Here is a 22047-nt window from a genome sequence, read left to right as displayed (position 1 = left end):
GAGGCAGTCCGAATTGTTCAGAGTGCCTTGAAGACTCTGAGTATGTACTGTTTTATTGCCTTCGCTTTTAAAGTACAAGGGAAAGGCTTACAACTACACTCGGTACTCGGTAGTTTTACGGTGGATAATTTGACGACACTCAGCTGTCAGTCCATTAAGAATTGGAAAGCTGTTAGCGAAGCGGTTGCCTCAACCATAACAAAACTGACACATACATATAGAGCAGAGTAGGCATCCGTTCGTTCATGCCATAGAGAAGACTTAAAAGTCTTATCACACCAACGAAGTAATAGTTAATCAGGTGGTTCCGTGGGATGGTCTGGAATTGAGAGTAGGTTAAGTTTAGCGGATAGAAGTTCCACACTCCGGCTTTTGATCCTACTTCCTACTTGAAAAAGAGCAAATTTGACTACTGATATTCAACTAAAAATTTAGATTCCTGGACACAAAGATTAGCACACATGGCCAACCCTCCAGAAAGTAAGGAATCTCTTAACTTCGAGAAAAAGTTTAAAGATGAGGAAGTGGAAGTACTACTCCATGAAGATTGATGCAAACCCAAGAAGTGCTTACGGAATATTTGGGAATCACTCAAGCAGCCTTTGAGACTGTTTAGAAGTAGCCGGAACAAGGAAATAGGATGCCATATGAACTGAAGCCAAGTGATGTTGAAAATTGATTTTGCATGTCAGGAAGCTGCTTGAACGCTACAAAAAGAAGTCGTTCATGCAACAGACTGTAACTGGTGACAAAAGAACAATACAGTACAAGAACCCTAAACACTAAAAACCAAATTTGAAACCTGGGCAGTCAGGCAAATCAAAGGCAAAGCCGAATATGATGTGGAGATAATGCTATGGATTTGGTGAGTTCATAAAAGAATGCTATTTTATGTGCTTCTAAAACCTAGTAACACCATTAATGGGAATGCTATAGCTAGCAACACATTAAGACGAAGCGAGGGATTGCCGAAAATCGTCCGAAAATTTCTAGTAGATACGAGGCAATACTTATTCGTCAATGCAACGCTTGGTTTCATGTTGCAAGATAGGTAAAAACTTTTTTGGAAAACAGCGGGTAGGAAATTTTGCCTTACCGGCCTTATAGCCCAGAGCTTAACCCTTCAGATTACTATTTTTTCCGGTCGATGCAATAAAATCTCACTGGAATACGGTTAACATCAGAACAGGGTATCAAAAATTGGCTTGATTCATTCTTGGCCGCCATTCCGAAGCAGTTCCTTTGGGATAGAATGCACAATTTGCCAGAATGGTCTTAACGCTTCAAACGGGCAATAAGCATTAAAATTTTGAAAAAAGAACGTAAGAATATAGTAACAGACCCATTAGATCGTTATATCTCTTAAAACAGCAAGTTAATCAGGCTGTTAAGACCTGGGATTCGATTCTTTTCGAACCTGGAAAGTTAACATGTCTCTGTCAATATGTAGCTCTAGACTAAGGTAATCTGGCCTCGAAAACACGATTGAGGATCCGTTTTTATATATCTTCAAAAATATTTTCCCAGCTTCCTTGACAATCTTTGATCGGTTATAAGTTTTTTCGTTTTAATTATGTAAGTCCAATTATCTCGGAACGAAGGGTCCAAAAGTCAATATTTTTTGTTGTTCGCCAACTCAATATATTAAAAAAGAGATCTGTTAAAAACAACTGGAGACAGAGTCTACCAATATGGGGAACGTCTCGCACTGTAAGCTACCTAAACTTCTTTTCGCTAAACGTTTCATGAACTCACCTGTCCATCAATAAATTGCACATTCCCCAGCAGCAAAACAGCGGCAAGTACACGCACCACATCCAAAAACGGTATACCCAAGATACCCAAACAGGTCTTCCATGCTTGAAAGCGTGCAGCATCCTCCTGTTCATTCTGCACAATATCGCCGCTTTGCAAATAACGCAAATTCGCCGGCGAATAACCTTCCAAATTCAACTTTATACGTTCCTCTCTACTCAAACCGGCAAGCATTTGATAGAAGATATGATAGTTCTTCTCCTTCGGCAGCGGGCGTATGACACGTGTCTGATCCAAAAAGTAACAGTGTATCTTGGTGCGATAGAGAGCGCCATCAGTGACCTGCACCTCGATAAACTGGCCAATGCGACTCGATTCCGAATTAGTTGTGGTCTTGGCGGAACCCAAAGAGCGTAGCACCGTAAAGGCGGCAGCCAAATGTTTAAACGCATCCGTCTCGGGGCCACCACCAGCAACAGCGAATAGCTGACGTAACAGCAGCATCGAACAGTGCGTCTTACCGGCACCCGAAGTGCCAGAGAGTATAATAGCTTGCGGATAACCGGTCTCCGTCTGCTGGCGTACAGCCTCCTGTACGATCTTGTTCAACTGCGGCGCCAGCGGTAATGAGCGGGTGGAGGTGAGCGTGAGCGGATTGCCAACATCACGATAGGGATTGATGGAGAGCAGTATGGGGCCGACATTGGTCTGCAAGTGGTTAGAGGATTTTGTATTTGGTGTTTAAATTATTTTTTATTAAAGTGAGGTTAGTTGGAATTTCTGTAATTTAAAGAGTTTGAAGTACTTACAAAGTAGCAGTTGTCGCTGAAGCGCGCCTGCAAGGTGCGCATCACCGCATCCTCGGTTAGTGGACCGGGCAGATGTATCAGATCCTCAATCTCACGCGGCTGCTTGTGTGCGCCGGCGTTGCCAACGCTGTTGTTGTTATGACCCGCATTGTTGTGGTGTGTCTGAAGGCTGCCCAAAAAGTTGTTGCTTACATGGCGCTGCTCGACATTGGTGTTGCTGTAACCGAAGGGTGCGACAATATTGCTGAAACTGCTGCCATGACTGGCGCTTGCATGCTTCTGGGCAATCGGTATGAAGGGTGGCAAATTATGGTGGCTAAGGTGATGGACGTGCGCGCCAATGCTGGCCGAGGAGCGCATCGGAAGCGTGTGCGCGTTATGTTGTTGCTGCAGCTGTTGCTGCTGCTGGTGTTGTTGGTGGTGCTGATGGTGGTGTGACTGTTGCTGTTGGTGATGTTGTTGCTGTTGTTGTTGTATAGTTGACGGCAATGGGTGTGGTATGGAAGTGTTGCGTGTGGAAACGATGCCCGCAGCGGCGCCGGACGGCAAAGTCGCTGTGTTGCCGGCGGAAATCGTTGAATTATGTGGCAATGTGTGGCTAAAGCTGTGCAAATGTGACTAATGCCAAGAAGAAGAAGAAGTAGCAGTGGAAGAAAAGCGTACAAGAAATACATAGAAGTTAGTATGTGTGTAATTGTTAGGTAATTACATAGTAATTTTCTATAAACAGCAAATTGCCTTGTCAACACCGGCGATTACGTAGCTGACTCACCTTATTGTTGTTGTTATTGTTGTTATTATTGCTATTGATGTGCGTAAAGGCGGTGTTTGTGCTGTTGACGTTATTACATGATGTCAAGGATACATTGTTATTATTATTATTGTTGTTGTTGTTGCTGATATTGCAATTGCCGCTATTAGATTTGTTAATGGCGTTGTTATTGTTATTACTGCTATTGCTGCCGTGTGTGGGAATTAGTGTGGAGTGTGTTAATTGCAATTGTTGTTGCTGTTGGTGCTGCTGTTGATGCTGTTGCAAGCTATTATTATTTATGCAATTTGTTGTTGTTGTGTTACTATTGTTCAGATGCTGCGTGCTGTTGTGCAAATTCGATGTGGAAGCATGCAAATTGAGGCCGGTCAAGCCAGCTGTGTTGTTGACATGTTGCTGCTGTTGTTGTTGGTGCTGTTGTAAGTTACTCACCGTTGTGACATTGCAATTGCTGGTGTTGTTATGGCTATTGTTGTTGTTGTTGCTATTGTTATTATTGTTATTGGTGTTGTTGTTGTTTTGTTGTCCCTGTCCAACATGCAGCCGATTGCGTAGGGTGACTAACTCAGTGCTGAGGCTCTTGAGGCGCTGCTGCAAGTGCACGGCTTCATTGGATGAGGATGCGTCTGTAAGCAATGGAGGAAAACATATGTAAATTAGTTATTCAAGTCAATTAAATTTATTTCTTTATGGATTTCATGCTTTAGTGGGCGCTTTAGAGATTCGGGGTGCATTTCTAACGAGAAAGTGAGTCTTCGATTAATTTTGGAGTTACGTTAGTAGAGGGAGACCAAAAAAAAAAACATTGGATTCCTTGATCTCATAGTCGATTTCCAGAAGAACGTTTCATGAAAGATGTCTGACGGTAGGAAAAACCCCCAAAAAATGTTATTCGACAAAAATTCCTATTAGCTGTATCCCCCGCGATGATGGACTGCTTTATACGCATCCTAAATAGGAAAATAAGTAATACAATGACCATTCAATTGAGGCACCTGGTGTTATGTATAAAATGCTAGGTGTAGGACCCCCGATTCATAAACCTAATTTTGAAAGTCAACAAAGGAACGAAGCGGGCTGGGATATCAGTCCAAAGTCGTTGAGATACGATGATGACTACCGCCGGACACACTATGAGTCGTGTCGCCAACGGCCACCCCTCCACTGTAGCGAGAGCACATTGCGGTGGTTGTAGTACTACTACCAAACCAGCTCTACAACGCATGGATATCACAGTCCATTAAGACTCAGACCAACAAAGCGCTGAAAACATTAGCGAAGAAATAGAAGAAGAATTTCTTCGCTTTCCTGAGCAGGTTCCTAAGGTTCCGACTCTGGCAACAAAAGAGGGCCCCGGAGGAAGCCAATTAAGAAGGAGTCGAAGGCAAAAGTGCAACAATCTCGTAGCAAAGTCCACTCTGAAGGAAGGAGAGTTGAAACGGCTGGCTTGTGCCGAGAGGAGGTGAAGAACGGCCGGGTACACTTCGCTATTTGTAACTGGTTTAATGCCTTGGATTCAATGGTAATCGGATTGAGGAGCACATCTTCCTTCTAATGAGAAAAAAGGCTTAGAACGCTTTTAACTTGTTCCGGTAGACCACACTAATTAGCTATTATAAGCATCAGGGTATAGTGAAACATATATGTATGTATATCAACCAGACTTGATATGAGACACATCGAGAAGATGAGACTAGGATAGCGCCGTATAACCTACAATTATATGGTGTTCTGCAAATTCTACCCATATCATAAAAAAGTTCACCGCAGTGCATATTAGACGATATTTAAGCGCAATCTCAAAGCATTTCCGCGTCTTTTTATGGTCGCCGACGAAACATAGTAAAGCCAAAGTTCATGGAATAATCAAAACAGTGGACTTCTTACGGCGTTGGCAATGATTTCTCTACCACTTATGCTTGGGAAACACAAAATGTGATCTACATCGACTACCGGCGTTCACAGAACTCAATTATGTCGGACTATTAGGTCGATTCGATGTATAATTGCGGAAAAAATGGCCCATTTGGAACGGAAGAAGTGCCCTTCGTTTATGACAACACACTGATTCACACATATGCCGTCGTCACAGTTCGAGTTCTATGCTACGAATCTCTGTCCCATCCATCGTATTTCGAAAATTTGACTCCCAAATGGCAAAGCAACGCACCGGCCTGAAACTTTACTGCTGCCACGGAGGCTTTCGAAACTCCAGCAAACGTTTTTCAAGTTGACTCAATAGCTAGAATAGATTCATAAGTGTTTTTTGAAAAATGTTCAGGGTAATCTTTAGAGTTAGCCAAGAACATTTGTTGCAATGTACGTATATGCGGATAAGGAGCGTGCATCAGCTTTTTTGTTGAATATTGTCGGACAAAACCAAGCGATTGAAATTTAAGTGTGCTTTGCTCAATCCACAAAAAGGGAGACCCCACCATCCGTGTGACAAGATTCATCAATATCGCATGTAAGGTTCTATCGAGGATATTGTATGAAAAACTTAAGCCCACCGTCAACAAACTGAATCTTCTATGTATAAGAATGTACAGCTGCTGGCGGACGCCGATGATACAGTCCTAACTTTGAAGTCATAGATAATTTCGTCTCTTTTTGTACCAGTATCAACACCGACAAATTCAAATTCAACGCAGAGTCAGCCTTTCCAACAGGTGCTACTTTGGACTGAGAAGGCAATTAAAAAGTAAAGTCCTCTCCCAACGAACAAACACCAAATTCTACAAGTCATTTCATCATACTCATCCTGCTATATGGTACAGAGGCATGGACGATGACAACATCTGATGAGTCGGCTTTACGAGTTTTCTCGTGAAAAGGCCTGCAGAAGATTTATGGTCCCAACACCGCAGTCGATGGAGCGATGAGCTCTACGAAATATACGACATTAGCATAGTCCAGCGAATTAAGAGACAGTAGCTACGCTGGCCAGGTCATGTCATCCGAATGGATGAAAACACTCCACTCTGAGAGTATTCGACGCAGTACTAGTCGGGGTATTTGGTTGACGTACATCATGCTTTCTACGATAACTTGGTAGCCACGAAATTCTTTCTTGAACCTGTTCATACTTTAAAATCACAAATAATTCTGAAAACAATTTCGTAAAAATTTATAAGGGTTTCTATTAGCAACAATAGTTATCCAACTAATAAATTGACAGCTGACAGTTGACAATTGCAGTGCTGCGTTGAAAATCACTGAACGGTAAATTTCGAAAAAGCAACAAATCAAATATAAGCTGTGAGTGCCGCCATACTAACTTGAATATGTTATTGGTCTATGAATATATCTGTATGCTCTCATCGAAAGAGATTTATAGCTACTTCTTATCTGCTGACATCAAACTGAACTTAAAAGCGACCGCTTATGGTAATGGGTATGTATATGTGAGCATGTGTCTATACATATCTTCATAAACAGTTTCGTGGTCAACATTTTGTACTCCAAAACTGGCGAGTATTTAAATTGTGTCTTGTGCCGAGTGGCAGCCGAAGCACGTTCATTATGCGGAGCGCGAATTCAATAATAATAATGACAGTGCGCAAAGCTCAGCGCTGATTTATGGTATGCTGATCTATGTACTTGTATATGCACACCTGTTGGTTTCAGGCTGATTGGAAGTCCATGCTAGATTTTACCATAAAGTATGTAGTTGAATAAAAGATCAAAAACTCTATTAATAATGAGCTGAAGCAGGAAAAGTTGTCTCAAACAGTTAACAACGGACTAAGCTTCGAACAGATGGCAGTTGCCGAGCTCGATCGCGTGATAAGCACGAAATCTTAAGCGCTAGCGCTACATAATTATATGCGATCGTTCCAAATTAACGAGAGAAGCATTTAAACAAAAAGTATATATTTAGAAGGTAAAGATGAAAGCTTCTAAATATACATATGTACATATGTATACTTTTTTCTTTAAATTCTTTTTTTGTCAATTTGCCTAATAAATATTCAAATCATTCATAATGGGGACAATGTAAAGGTCGCTTGTTGGTGAGAGAAGAATAGAGATAAAGTGTGCTGGAGAGTATGCGGGGTAGATATTAACAATGTGTGAGAGTGTGAGAAAAAGAGAAAGAGAGAGAAATATGAACAAGCGTCAACTTTACGGACCCAGCTGAATGGGTCAAGTGAGTATACAACCTAGAAAAATTCGAACCGATGCTGGCTCAGCTTCACCTTGCTGGCTTTTGTGGTTGTAATCATTGTTACGAGTCAACGATCTTCGCTTACCACCAACGTGAAGCATTTGTTATGGCTATAAAAGCTCATCATTTTCGGTTTGTTTGCATTAATTATAATTTTTGTGCTTTTTTTGGCATACGAACATGTACATGATACATACATATATATGCACATTAGACTGGGAAAACATGAAATTGTCAATCCAATCATTTTGGGGTAAACTTTGTACAATTTTTGGCGCGAAGAGAAGAATCTTTCCTATTTCTGACGGTAACCTTAAAAAAATTAAATATCTTTTCTCAAATATATAAAAGTAGTAGTTATGTGAACAAAGAAGTCGGTATAAATTAATTATTTTCGAGCCATGAGACTTTAACCATCTATTTCGTGGTTGACTACTTAAAAAAATCCCAGAAACTTCAAATTTACCGGGGAATTCATATTATCATTCCAAAGAACATTCTAAGGCTTTTAGTTTTTAAATATTGTCCCTTTTAAATGTTGGCCTCGGCTATGTCTCAGATGGTCCATCCGTTGAAGACAATTTTCTATGACTTGTTCCAGCATTTCGATGGGTAGCTGCCGAATAACACGAGTGATGTTTTACTCCAAGCTCTGAATCAAAGCAGGATTGTCCGCATATACCAGACTTTAGACATTAAAAGTGTAATGGAGTACAATCAGACGTTCTTGGTGCTCAATCGACGGACCCAAAACATGAAATTATCTGCTCACCGAAGTGTTCTCTTAATAAACCCATTGGCTGATGCGTTGTGTGGGAAGCAAAATGTCGGCGAGATCACTAGCACCTATTTCAGGCATCAAATAGTCGGTTATCATGGCGCGATAACGTTCGCCATTGATGGTTATGTTCTCACCGGCATCATTTTTGAAGAAATATGGATCGATGATTCCACCGGGCCACAAACCACACGAAACCGTTGTTTTATTGGATGAAAAGACTGCCCTTGAATCTCTTCAGGTTGCTCTTCGTTCCAAATGCGGCAATTTTGCTTTTTTACATACCCATTGAGCCAGAAATGGGCCTCATCGCTGAACAAAATTTGACTGGAAAACGTCAGATCTTCTTGGAACATTTTAAGATCTTATAGTAAGAAGCGATATCGCTTGGAAAGGTCGAGCGGCTTCAGTTCTTGCACAACATGTATTTTATACGCTTTCAATATAAGATCACCACGTAAAATGTGCCAAGTCGTTCCATACGTCAATCCGAGTCTCTGCGAACGGCGCCGAATCGACTCTCTACGGCCTTCATGTAGACTTTCAGCTACGACTGCGTGTTGAACGTGTTCTATTCGATCAAATATTATCCAATACTGAATGCAGGGTCTTAAGATGGGTGATGGTGTTGCGAATAGTACGCTCGGTAGGTCGATTATATGAATCTGATTGTTATCCGATAATATAATAAGTGCTTGAAGATTCAGATTGTCTTCACAGACCCTTTGGTTTCGATTGCAGAAAGTTATATGCGAAAAACACGTCCCCCAATTAATTACATTTTGTCTTAGCTGTGGTTTATACTCATTTATGTTAAAAGTGTCCTTTCAACGAAACATCTTATAGATGTTAGATTCTACATACCTAAGATCACCTACTAATGTCATTGAAGGGTATGGCACCAATAAATTTTGGCGGTAAGTTGGTATTTAGACGGGTCTGGGCTAAACTGGCATTTGAACCCATGTTTATCGAAGACTTTTGTTCGAAATATTGGCTTTTAGCAACATTAGAAAGTTTTTTTGTGTATCTATTTTATAACCCATGCAAACCAAGTTCGATTATCTTCAATCTCCGGTTTGACTCGAGATTTCACTAATCGTTACCGAAAAACCGATACGTCTAAATACAGAAGTCTAGAATAAGAATTTGTCTGTGAAGACACGTTGCACGTGTTATGACCCAAGAGAATACTGACAAGTATTGCAAGTTGACTGTAGAAGTACTCAAAAAATAATAATAAAATACAGGGATAAAAGCAGTTTAGGTTAGGTTAGTCGTCTGGTAAGCTTATAATCCACAAATAGACTAGTTTTGGTCCTTAGCGGTACAATATGGAGTACCGTCATGTAGTCCATGAGAGGTAATTATGCTTTAGGAGGTCAACGTTCAACGAGAGCTTTAAAAGTTTCTGTGTCCTTACAAATGACACCTTCCCAAATCGTGGGAAAGACAGATGCTTGAATCGTTGCCTTGCTAATAAAGGGCAAGTGCACTGGTGATGCTCCATTATCATACTGTTGCTCAAATTATCATACAGACAATGCATGGACCCACCAATGTAGGTCAGGTTTTCGGAATGATAACCTCATCGACATTCTCGTTATCCTCGCTGCCTTTGTGGTCTACCTGTCTTCTGTTACGCAAGACACTGTTGGCTGATATGTGAAACGAGGTTATTGCCTTGACCATGTCGACGTCTTGCGGAATAGCAAAAACCCCTGCTTGAAATACCTTTACTGCAGAAGTACCGTAGTTTAAATGGCTGCCTTACGCTCAACTCTGGACATCATATCCTCGCATCGACTCTGTCCTCCATTTTCGAGCGATGCAGCTCCCATACCTTCGCTAGATGACGTCTTCTGACACCGCCATGACTCAGCCAGCCCAGAGGTAGCTCAAAACTAATACAAAACATGCAGCGACACCCTATGCCCTGTCGATAGTCGCGCGGAAGATTAAACTAAAAGAAATTTTGGGTCGGCTTTAGTATACCGTCTCAGGATTTCGGGAATAAAATGGGTATGGTCGGATAAAGAAGATTCTCCAGATTAAGAATATATAGTGATAAAATAGTGATAATTTTCTACTTTAAACGCTAATATCTCGAAAACTATAAGCTTCCCATGTTAATCCCGAAATCCTGCGACGGTGTACTAAATTCTTCCCGTATCATATACCTGTAGTCCTTGTGGTCGATCCAGTAGCATCAACTGATGTTAGTAGAATAAGATTATGTTATTTCCAGCCTTGGGAAAGCCAATCGGCTTCCAGTGTATTCCAGATTGGATTGCAACTATTCAAAACTGGTAACATAGCATATAAGGTGTAAGGTTTTTATTATGAAACTCAATCAAACTCATCAGCACTGCAAATGGTAGTCCAAAATTTGTAAGATCTTCCAGTTTTATATCCAGAACTGGATCCATTAAGTTTGCCCTTAAGTTTATAGCAACACCTTAGTTTTTGAGATATCGATATGAAATTTTGCATGTTTTCATTTCTATCCAAGAGGCTGCTCACTTGATAGAACCTTCAATATCGGACTACTGCAGGATATAGCTGTTATACAAAATGCTCAATCAAAATCAAGGCCTTGCATGGAAAACTTTTTTATGTCACAAAATAGCTTCAAGAAATCTGACATGCATTATTGTCTATGCCTATCTACAAAGAAATTTTACAGACCGGACCATTATAACATATAACTGTCATACAAACTGACCATTCTGAGAGGGATAACGATATTTTTTTCTAACTATTCTAATTTGTTCTTGCTTTTTCATATTCAAATATTGGATTTTCATGACGGTTCAAAGATTTTCCATAAGTTTAAGTGTATGTACGAGTATATAAGCATATACCGTAATTTAAGTAAAAGCCCAAGAAAATGTAATGAAAAGTTGAAAAGTTCCAAACCTGCGAGAACCAGTTTTTTCAATATGCCACAAGACATACCAGCCTAACCACAGTACATATATGTAAGTATGTTTGTATAAATAAATACACACATATATTTAATTGCACATGTATTGCCTCGAAACCTGCAAGATCGCCACACCACCGTAACCAGTCAAGAAAACTTCAACTTCGACTATGAAAAGTGCTTTTGGCACAAAAGAGAATAACTCCAAAATAACAAAAAAAAAATCAGAAAAAAGCTTTAAAACATAGCCAACAGCGTAACAAACAGTCATTTGAGCATTTGAGCAGCAAAAGGCTGTAGTTAAGTAGCAGCAGCAAACACACATACAATAAACATGTTTGTATGTATGGTATATAGCATAACAATAATAACAAACCTTGAGGCCACTTTGAGTAATAGAAAAATCGACGAAAAAGAAAATCTTGTATAAGAAACACACACACAAATATTATTTATGTGTATGTGTGTTTATGTTTGCAACTGTGTTTGGGCCTTTCGTTGCGCTAGAGATCAGCGGTGAGGGACTGCTGCAAGTTACTCATAATAAATCTTTTACTGCCGCATAAAGCTCAGCCGAAAAGTATTTAAGCTGCGCGGCGACAAGCAAACTGCGCATGTGTAGTTATTCAGGTACAAAGCTAAATTTTTAACATGTCTATGTGTGTGCGTGTGGCTATTTGGTTGATTTGATAAATGTGTCTAAAGACAAAGGTAATCAAAACGAAAGAGTGTGAAAAAAATCAGTTATAAAAGCGTGATTCAAAATATAAACGCATATACATATGCATATAGCAATACACACATATCTAATATATAAGTATATAGTATATACTATATACATAGCTGGCTGTACAATAACGTAGTATGTTTAGAAATATATATGCACCTTTATTATAGCATTTTGAAATTCGCTTCAGCCATTGATACCACAAGTAATTGTATTGAAAAGAGTCACTGTACAAATATGCATTTATTTTTCTACATAAATATGTATATTTGTACGTAAGTATGTCTTACACGTAGCTAATAGCATATTCCTTTGTGGTAATGCAACTTCATAGGTACTTCATAAATACTAACGGTATTTTTGCAGTTAATTATAACCTTCCAGAGTTCAATACAAATTTTCCAAGAGAAAGTAGTAGTTGTTGTTAGTAGGAATTTGGTGAGCTGTGTGAAAAAGCGCATTTACTTGCAGTGTGGTTGGTAAAAGTAGTGGCGACTAACTAAAATTCAAAGGAAGCTAATAATTTTCCTTCAAACATATAATCTACAGCTAAAAAGTACATGAAAATGCATATTTTTATACGAAGAAGTATTATGGCGAATATTTGCGGCAAATATTTTAAAACTATTGAACAAAATCAGCACTTTTTTAAGTTTCCACCAGTAAGTACTAGGTTTTTACAAGTCTTGACTGATTTTGGCAACGGTAACACCGTGAGCAAAAAATAGTAAGACTTTTTAATTGAAATTTCGTGCGAGAACCCATTCATCGAAGATTTTTTTTCCTAGTTTAGTATGACTCTCAGTGACTTCTGTGCCAAACGTTACATCAAATTATTCATTAGTGTTTAATATACGCTTGTCGTGCATTCGGCGATTTTTACGATGAGTGAAATTATTCATATTCAACAAAGAAATTTCATTAAATTTAGCAGAATCAAATTTCTTATGCCGAAACGTTCAGAATGTTAGAAAAGGACTTCGGTGATACTTGTTTCACACGAGCATAAGTTTTTGATTGGTCAAAATTATGCAAAAAGAGGGTCAAGAACGAGTAAACGACGAACCACTTCCAGTACGGCCGTCAACCTCAACTGATGAACAACACGTCAGTAAAACAAAGAATTTGGTGCTTGAGAAACGACTATTAACAGGCAGAGATCTTATTGGCATCGTTGGAATATTGAAGGGGACAGTCAAAACCATTTTTAAACTTCAATTGGGCTTCGATAAACAATGTCTCGTTAACGAATGAAACAATGCTTTCCGACTATCCAGATTTCATGAAACGTCTTGGATCTATGCTTACGACCCAGACACAGCCGACCAGTCAGCCGAATTTCGTAGGAAAGGTGAGTCGAAGCCAAAAAAAAACAGAAGCACTAAAATCATTTAATTAATTATGAGAGAGATATGGGCAGTACTGAAACGATTTTAACAAATTTCAATACCAGACCGCATTATTGTAAGGAAAATATACCAACTTAACTTCATTAAGATACATATAAAACGATATATAACGATATAAAGTCAACCGGAAGCTCTGAAATCATATTATTAATTTTGCGGAAGCTTGGAGAAGTACTGAACCGATTTTATCTATCTTTTATACAAGAACTCATTATTAACAATAGAATTGACAGAATATTCCCGTGAACAATCAGCCATAAATACTGAGTTTCCATAATCAGTAACTTGGGGGCTGACAAATATTCGGTAACTGGGGGCTGCCAAAGGCATAACATGATGCCAACAATTTTTAGACGTCGGATGGCAAACCTTTAAGATACGATTTGTTTTACTTCGATAGGGCATTGGCTCTCGATTTATACATTAAGACAAAAAAAGCACCCGGAAATTTTAATTAAATTCCTCGTGTAAATGGTAGTTCAAAAAAATGTATTTTGCTAAGTTGGTTAGACTGTCCTTAATTAGCGCACCAAATATAAGGATGATCATACTTTTTTACAGCAGCTGCTTAAGTCGGTACACATGAGTAGTGCGTTGCGATTTTTATAAATATATAAAAATATCGAACAAAGAATTTGTCTCAAATTTTGTATTTCTAACCAGAACGGATTCGTTGCGAATGTTGGAAAAGGCTTTCGGTGATTAAAAAATACGTAGATATAGTTAAACACCTTCGACCTTTTCAACTGATGAAAATATTAAAAAGGTGAATGATATTGTACTTGAAAATCGTCTAGCAAGTATTAGAGAAATGGCATTGGACATTATTGATGAGACATCGGTTTATGAGTTTGATATGCAAACAAGTGAACAATCACCGAATTTTAAGCCAAAAACGCAATGACTACCATCGATCACCCACCGTATACACCAGATTTGACTCCATGTGATTTTTTCTTGTTCTGCAAACATTAATTGCCGCTCCGTGGAACCTGTTTTCAGCCGGTCAAAGAGATAAAACAAAATTCGCTGATGGAGATGTTGGCCACCCCAAAAAGAGCTTATGAAAATGTTTTGAGGACTGGAAAAATCGTTAGCAAAAGTGTGTTATGAGGTGGGAATATATATACTAATACAGGGTGCTTTAAGTAAAAACTGCTTTTTAAAGAATTGTCTAGAAATGAAAGAACTCTGTTGGGGGATGGAAGAAAACTTATAATGGATCACTTGGATCATGGAGTCGTCAAACCGAACTCTAGCCACTCTTTCTCTGTCCATATACCGGCGAGGCAGTTGTAAGTGGGAAGAACCCGTTGGAGGAGAGGGCAGTGAGCCTCTTTACGGATTGGTTAAAACCGGGGGGGAAGGTTGTTGGAGGAGTTTATTGTGAGGAGCTTTCTGCTCTCTTCTCAACTCCAGCTTAAGACTTCTTGATTATTGTAGTGTTTTCCGAGCTGAGGTTGCAGGGATTAATATATCAGTAGATTTATTGCACCGGAGTGCATAACCAGTGCGACCAGGGTTAGTTAAGAAATGCCTAACTTCGTTATCATGGTATCGAGTCTCTTTATTATGAAAATGGTATAGGTGCCAGGCCACAGTGGAATCGCCGACACTTGTAAAGATGATGAGTTAGCAAGAAAAGGCATCCTAAATCCGCTATCAGTAGAATGGAGCGTGTCGGTGCTTCTGTATCTTGTTGTGTTTTACAACTTAATAGTTGGGCTTCACGGAAACTTGGCCAGGTTGGCCACCATCAGTACATGCGCAATCGCAAAATCCTTTTGGCCAAAGATCGATCGCAGGAGTTAAGTGATCTATTTACCCTCTTTTAGTTGTGGGGGTTTTACAGGTCATTGCCCTATTGTAGTCAATGCTATAAGGCAGAATGGATAACAACTTCATCTGCGGAAGCTATATATGTACATTCCAAAAGTTTCTTCAAGTATTACGTAGTAATAAAAGTACTCAAAAACTTTAGACAGACTATAAGCTTAAAAATCCTATATTATTTGAAAGTACAGTGTAGCAGATGTCTTTTTAATCTTTTAAGCGAGCTAAACCTATCAGTCATTGAATTCAAATACCTATCCTGAAAACACAAATTTGTATACAAAATAACGATGTTTTTTGTGAAGTTCTTTGATGCGATCAATGAGCTGGAGCTTTTCAAAATTGTCTAAATTGCCCTACTATTTCATATTAGACCCATTTTGACATATTTCGCATGGAAAACTTAGTGGTATGAATATTTTGACCAGCGGTTAAAACTAGATCTTCTATTTTGATTTCCAGCAACTCGGACGATAACTAGCAGAAATAGTCAGCCAGGACTCCAATACTTTTGCCAGTTTAAGGCATCGGAATTTGCTGTCTTTATTTAAGAATTTATAACATCACAAGTAAGAAAAGGCTAAAATCGAGTGCAACCGAACATTTTATTCTCTTGCAACTTGCATTAATCAAAGCCAGAGAAATACCTTACGATGTAAAACGTCAACCAGGGGATCGGAATCTAAGCAATTTTATATATGCCCATATGTATAACATATACACTGACCTACATATATATATTCGGCATAAGATTTGTTAGAAAAACCAAAATCATTATATATAGTCATTATACAAAACCAGCCTGATGTTCGAAAATCATGGTAATGGTTATATGGGAACTAGGTAAAGTTTTCGCCCAATTATACAAGGTGTGCTCCAAAGTAAAGCGCCCCCTGGTGGCGCTATCTATATGTCGACTGGTGCGTTAGAGTTTGCTTTCTTTATCGATTGTCCAGTGAGAATTTCATGACATTTCATTGATTAGAAGTGAAGTTATTGCGTTTTAAGTGTCAGTATGTTTTTGTTATCGGTGTGAAAATGAGCCAACATTAAATTTGTTTTAAAATTGGTAAAACTTTTACCAAACGTTTCTATTGATGAACAAGTTTATGGACAACGATGATTGCCTATCTTTAAAAGAGTGTACGAGTGGCTTCAACGTTTTCAAAGTGGTCGTGACGACATAAATGACGATCAACATGTGGGCCAATCAAAATCCATGATCACCGGAAATTCCATCGAAACTGTGCGCGAATTCATCAAAAATCAGCCGAAATCGTCATTGAAATTTATGGAAATAGAATTGAACATCCCCAAAATATCGAGTTATCGCATTTTGACCGAAGATTTGGGTTTATGAAAGGTGTGTGTTTGTTCCGCATAAATTGACTGAAGACCAAAAATTGCTCAGAGTCCAAAATTCGAACGACGATTATTTGACAAAAAATTACATTTTAACCATTAACCACTCTTCGTATTCACCTGATATGGCACCGGGACTACTTCTTAATTTTCGGAAAAATGCATATGCTAATGAAAGGAAAGCGTTACGCAGACGTAGAGGCCATTCAAAAGGCTTACACCGGCATACTGGTGGCCATACCGCCCAACGAGCTAAAAAACTCCTTCGACATGCTTTTGGACCGTGCAAAAAGCTATATTAAGGCAGAAGGAGACTATTGTGAACAAAATAAATTGATTTTGCAGAAAAACCATTTGTTCAGTTTTTTTTTTTAAGTCCTGTTTACCTTGGCACCTTGTATAACTGTCATACGAGTACAAACTGATCCGAACACAATGAAGATAAAGGTTTCTATAAGAGATATTTTTTTTTTCTTACTAAGTAAACTTAATTCGACTTGCAGGTGGTTTCTGTCAAACTTTATATATATATTATAGCTTTAGCAGCCGAAATGAACGGGTTTCGCCCTTCTTATTTGCGAACTCACCTTGCAACTTCTTCTCGGTCTCCCAAAACTTCTGCAATTCGGTGAAATATTTATCCAGAATGAAAACTTTTGACAGGCCTAATGTGGCCATCGTTGATTAACATTTGTCTTCGATACACCAAAATCTTGTATGAACGTTGTGAATATATAGAAATACAAAAGCCACTAACACACGTGCACACATATGTGTAGGTAAAGGTGCAACACACGCGAAACGCGGCTAAAATAAACTGGAAAGCGGGAATCAGGTTGTTAATTTTTGTTTTATTTTTTATTGATTTTTTTTTGTTTCTGATTTGAGCCTTTGTTGCAATTTAAAGGCTGAGAAGATAGTGCAAAAATTCACTGTCTGTTTGTGTGTGTGTGTATGTATATAGATTTGTGTGAGGTATGTAGCAAGCGCAGCAACTTCGTGGTGGCGCCTTCAAATTGGGCAGCAGTCGTACGTAAATGGAATGGCGGAATCGAAATGGAATTCGAAAATATTCACCACAAAGCAAAGCAAAGGGCAACTACAATAAAGCATGACTGTGCTGCCACAGCATTGTGTTGCAAGTGTGTGCAAACGGGCGCATAAGCGAGTAAAGTAAATATGTAGAAATGGGAATGGCAGAACGCGCGCTGTGCTTAGCTAACTTAACGCGAGACGCGATGCGACGCGGCCGCAAATTCAAATGTTGCGGATAACACCGAAATGTGGCACATTGACGTTGCACAGAACAGGTTTATGCAGAGTACGCTGTGTGTGTATGTATAAGTGAGTGTAAAATTGGCGGCGCGGCAGCTATTCGACGGGTTTTATGGTGGCGCGCGAGTGACGCGCGGGTGGCGGCGCGGTAGCTGCCCAAAACTGTATCTATTACTTGCAACGCGGCTGAAATGGCAGCAATGCTGCAGAGGCTTGTGTAGTTGTTGGGTTTTATTGTTGTTTTCAATGAAATTTGTAATTGTTATTATTTTAGTTTTTTGTTGTTGCTGTTTTTTTTTATTATTTGTTGTTGTATTTTTTAATTTTTTGATCTTTTTATATCTTATGTTGTTGTTGTTTTTTGGTTCAGATTTTTGGTTGCTATTTTATGATTTTTATTTACCGTTATTGTTTTTAAAATATTTTTTTTTATTTTATTTGTTGTGTTTTTTTTCATTGATTCTGATCTTGTGCTTCATTTCTGTGACATTTCGCTTCAGCCTGCTTTTAGTTGTTGTTTAATACTGTTTTTTCTACTATTGATGTTTCTATAAATTTTTTTATTTCTTGCGTTTTATTATTGTTTTGAATTATATTCATTATAGTTGTTATTTTGTTGTTGTTATTTTAATTTTTTTGGTTTTTTATTTCTTATGTTGTTGTTGTTTTTTCAATCAGTTTTTTTGTTTTTCATACTTTTATTTACCGTTATTGGTTTTAATATTTTTTAAATTTCATTTATTATCCCTCGTTTTTGTGAATTTCGGCTTTAGTTTGTTTTTAGTTGTTGTTTTATACTTTTTATTTGCTATTGTTGTTTTTTAGAATTTTTACTATTTGTTGTTATTTTTTTTTTAATTATATTTAATTATTTTTTTAAATTATAATATGTATTTTTTATTTTTTATTTTTTATTATTTTATTTTTTTTAATATTTTTTTTTATATGTTTGCATTTGTTGTTGTTATTATTGTTGTTTCTCTGACTTTTAGCTCCAGCTTCTTAACATGACGCAGGAATTTTACGATTTGCCGTTGCTTAAATTTTATTTGTTGTTGTTTTTTACATCTTTTATACTTGTTGTTGTTATTTTTGTTGTTTTTCTGACTCCCTGCTCCAACTTCTTAACGCGTCTCGCAGGAATTTCTACAATTCTGTCCATAAAGTTGCCGCACAACAAGTGATATTCTTACAACAACAACAACACAGACACTAATACTAACACTAACAACAACACCAACACATTTGCAACACAACTGAAGGCACATCAACAGCCAAAATAGAAACGACACAGGAAAAATGTGCGGAAAAAAATCAAAACAAAACAAATAAACCGAGTGGTAGACTCTGATTTAGGCAGCAAACTGCACGCTCAGACATACGCACAAACCGCTATACATACACATATGTACATACGTACATGTGTACATATATGGCATACCGCAGCGTCTGGACGTTTGCAGCCTTCCACGAATATTTTACGCGTTTGCTTTAATTCTGATGATTATTTGTTGCTCTGCAGTGTTGTTGTTGTTGTTTTACTTTGCTTTTTTCATGCTTTCTTCCTCTTTCGTTAATAGTTGTAATATCTTTTTTTAATTTTTTTATATGCTTGCATATTTTTTTTAATTTGTTGGTTTTTATTTGTTGTTGTTATTTTCATTTTTGTTGTTTTTCTTATTTTTTGTTAGTATAATTTTTTTTTAATTTTTTATTTATGTAAATTTATGTAATTTTTATTTTTGTTGGCTTATATTTGTTGTTGGTTTTTATTAGTTGTTGTTGTTATACTTTTTTGTTGTGGTTTTCATTTTTTTCTTATAATTTTTTTTCTTACACGCTGCTTTGTCGCCGCCGTTGCATTAGTCGTGCCTTGCGGTCATTGTTGTTGATTTTATTATTGTTGTTATTGTTGCATTTTCATATATGTAGATATATTTTTGAACAACACTTTTCAGAACTGGTAACTTGCTCGACGGCTCCAATGCGCCACCGCCGTGCACTTGCTTTTGTTGTTGCTGCTGCTGATCAGCAAGTCAGCCCAATCAACGGATACACACTACACACAAACAAACACACACATATATATACATCGTTGCACACGCGCACAGCCATTATGAACACTTCTTAGCTGGCGTGTTTGGCCACCGCCACACAGCGTTCGTTGAAATGGGTATACACCGCGCACCGTACATACATACAGACACTTTTTTGTGGGCAGCTTATGCCTTTGCGGCTATATGCAAAGCGTTGCTTATATATTTTTACATATAATTAGATTTTATTTCTTTCAAAAATTACTTTTTAAATTTTTAATTTTCAAATTCACACCTCTTATTAGGTTTTCCAATTATTTTGGTCACTTTACATATATTTCCATACATATATGTACATATATATATTCTTTTTTTACACCTTTAAATCTTCACTTCTTGGCGTCCGCAAAATCTTTTCCAACTTAACACTCTCGCTGCTCTCGGTCGACTAAACGCGTCCGATTGGCGCAAGTGCTCTTGTGGCAAAAACGTTTACCTGCGCGAAACAATTAAACAGTGTGTTGTTCGTGTAGTGGCAAACAGGTCGTGCATGCGCCTGCGATAAGCGCTCTCGCAGCAACACCTGAGCAAGCACACACACAACCAAAAACATATACAAACATAATATAACAACAAGCACAAAGAATACAAGCAAATTTGAGCGCAGATATAACATTGAGCGGAACTCCAACTATCTAAAGACAGCCTTTATTGCCACTCCAAAAACAAACAAAAAGGCAGCCTCCAATAAGCAACGACTCTCTTGTCATTGTGTACTTGTTGCACGTGTTGTATGCAGTCGCCAATGTGTTTGTGTGAATGTACATATGTGCCGTGGAATCAGCTGTCATTATGTTATTATGAAATTCTAACTAAGCTCAGGTTGGAACTACATGACGTGCGCCTATAAATATGCAAGTAGTTTTGTGTAGTGCTTACAATGTTACTTAAGCCTGAATTAGTAGCAGCGTAACGTAACGGAGGCAATATGAACGATAAAATGAGGTCCATATTCGAGCGAAATCTATGTATTCACCAATGGAACAGATGATGAAACAGGAAACTGAGCAGTCGCAGTCTTCCTCCATAGAATTTTGCACAAAGACCGAGAAAATGAGGTCCATGTGGAGTTAAATAGAACAATTCTCTTCCCCAGTATGGAAGCGAAATCTTTTCATTTCGAGCGAAATCTTTTCATTCATGGTGATAACAGGCACAGAGCAGTTCTCATCCGTAGATTTTTACACAAAGAAATCTGCTACAAACTAACGGACTACAATTCTGTCTTTCGGATCGAAATTCTTGAAATAAAAGCTGACGCCAAGTGGACTTCTGTTCTAATCAGCAAGTTTTGTAACTTTTCGAAGAATAGCACAGTAACAATATGACTATCCGCAGAGCCTGGTTTAAAACACTTTCGGTAGGAAACGCGGTAAACATCATCTGAGTGGCCAATCATATAGGAATAGAAAGAAATGAAAAGGCAGATGAGTTGGCTCCATTGTAAATAGCCCGAAAGGCAGTTCCCTTCAACCAACGACTCAGCTCCTTCAATTGTTACTTGAAATCTAGAAGAACACCATCTAAAGTCTAGGTACACTCGGAGAGTAAAGGGTACACCAGAAATCACTTTGGGGTGAGGGTACTATGCAACATTGTAAAGCTCATCTCAGGGTATTTTCCTTTAAAATCCAACCTTAAAAAAAATATTAAAATATATTCAGCGGAACCCAGAGCATGTGCGGAGAACGATATGACACTGGAAAATTACTTCTGCAAGTGGCGAGAAGAAATATCTTTCACGGCTCCCAATGTTCCAACTTGAAAGATATTGGGCAGTTCTTCTTCTTTTTTGACGTAGACACCGCTTACGTGATTATAGCCGAGTTTACAACAGCGCGGTAGTCGTTCTTCCTTTTTGCTATTTGTCGCCAGGAAGTTGTGTCCTTTTCATTGGGGTTCTCAAACCCTGCGCACAACCATGTGGAGGTATGATTCGACTTCTTACTTTAGCTCGCCTTCAAACGGATGTTTTTTCGCTAACCAGAGGATCTTTGGTTTAAGACCGAAAGTGGTGAGCTGCTTGAGCCATATCTAAACGAATTGTTTCTGGCCACTTCCAAGTAAATGGCAATCAGAGAATTTTCCTCACTTGCGTGAACTTTTACACATGGCTCTATCCTGCTATTAAGAATAC

General features: G+C 38.4%; 1 protein-coding gene across 1 annotated transcript in view; it reads right to left on the bottom strand.

The window, feature by feature from the left end:
• Positions 1-22047, bottom strand: part of LOC105228494 (myosin-G heavy chain) — a 34888-nt gene that overhangs the window by 10094 nt on the left and 2747 nt on the right. The window contains exons 3-5 of the mRNA XM_049455897.1: positions 3337-3962; positions 2565-3182; positions 1756-2463 (exon numbers count right to left, since the gene is read on the bottom strand). Of these exons, the coding sequence (XP_049311854.1) occupies positions 1756-2463; positions 2565-3182; positions 3337-3962 (1952 nt within the window). The remainder of the gene's footprint in view (positions 1-1755; positions 2464-2564; positions 3183-3336; positions 3963-22047) is intronic.

The sequence above is a fragment of the Bactrocera dorsalis genome, chromosome 1 (assembly GCF_023373825.1).
Source record: "Bactrocera dorsalis isolate Fly_Bdor chromosome 1, ASM2337382v1, whole genome shotgun sequence".
In the NCBI taxonomy this organism is placed as follows: domain Eukaryota; kingdom Metazoa; phylum Arthropoda; class Insecta; order Diptera; family Tephritidae; genus Bactrocera; species Bactrocera dorsalis.
The sequence above is the reverse complement of the archived record's forward strand: the minus strand, read 5'-3'. Positions and strand labels throughout refer to the sequence as shown.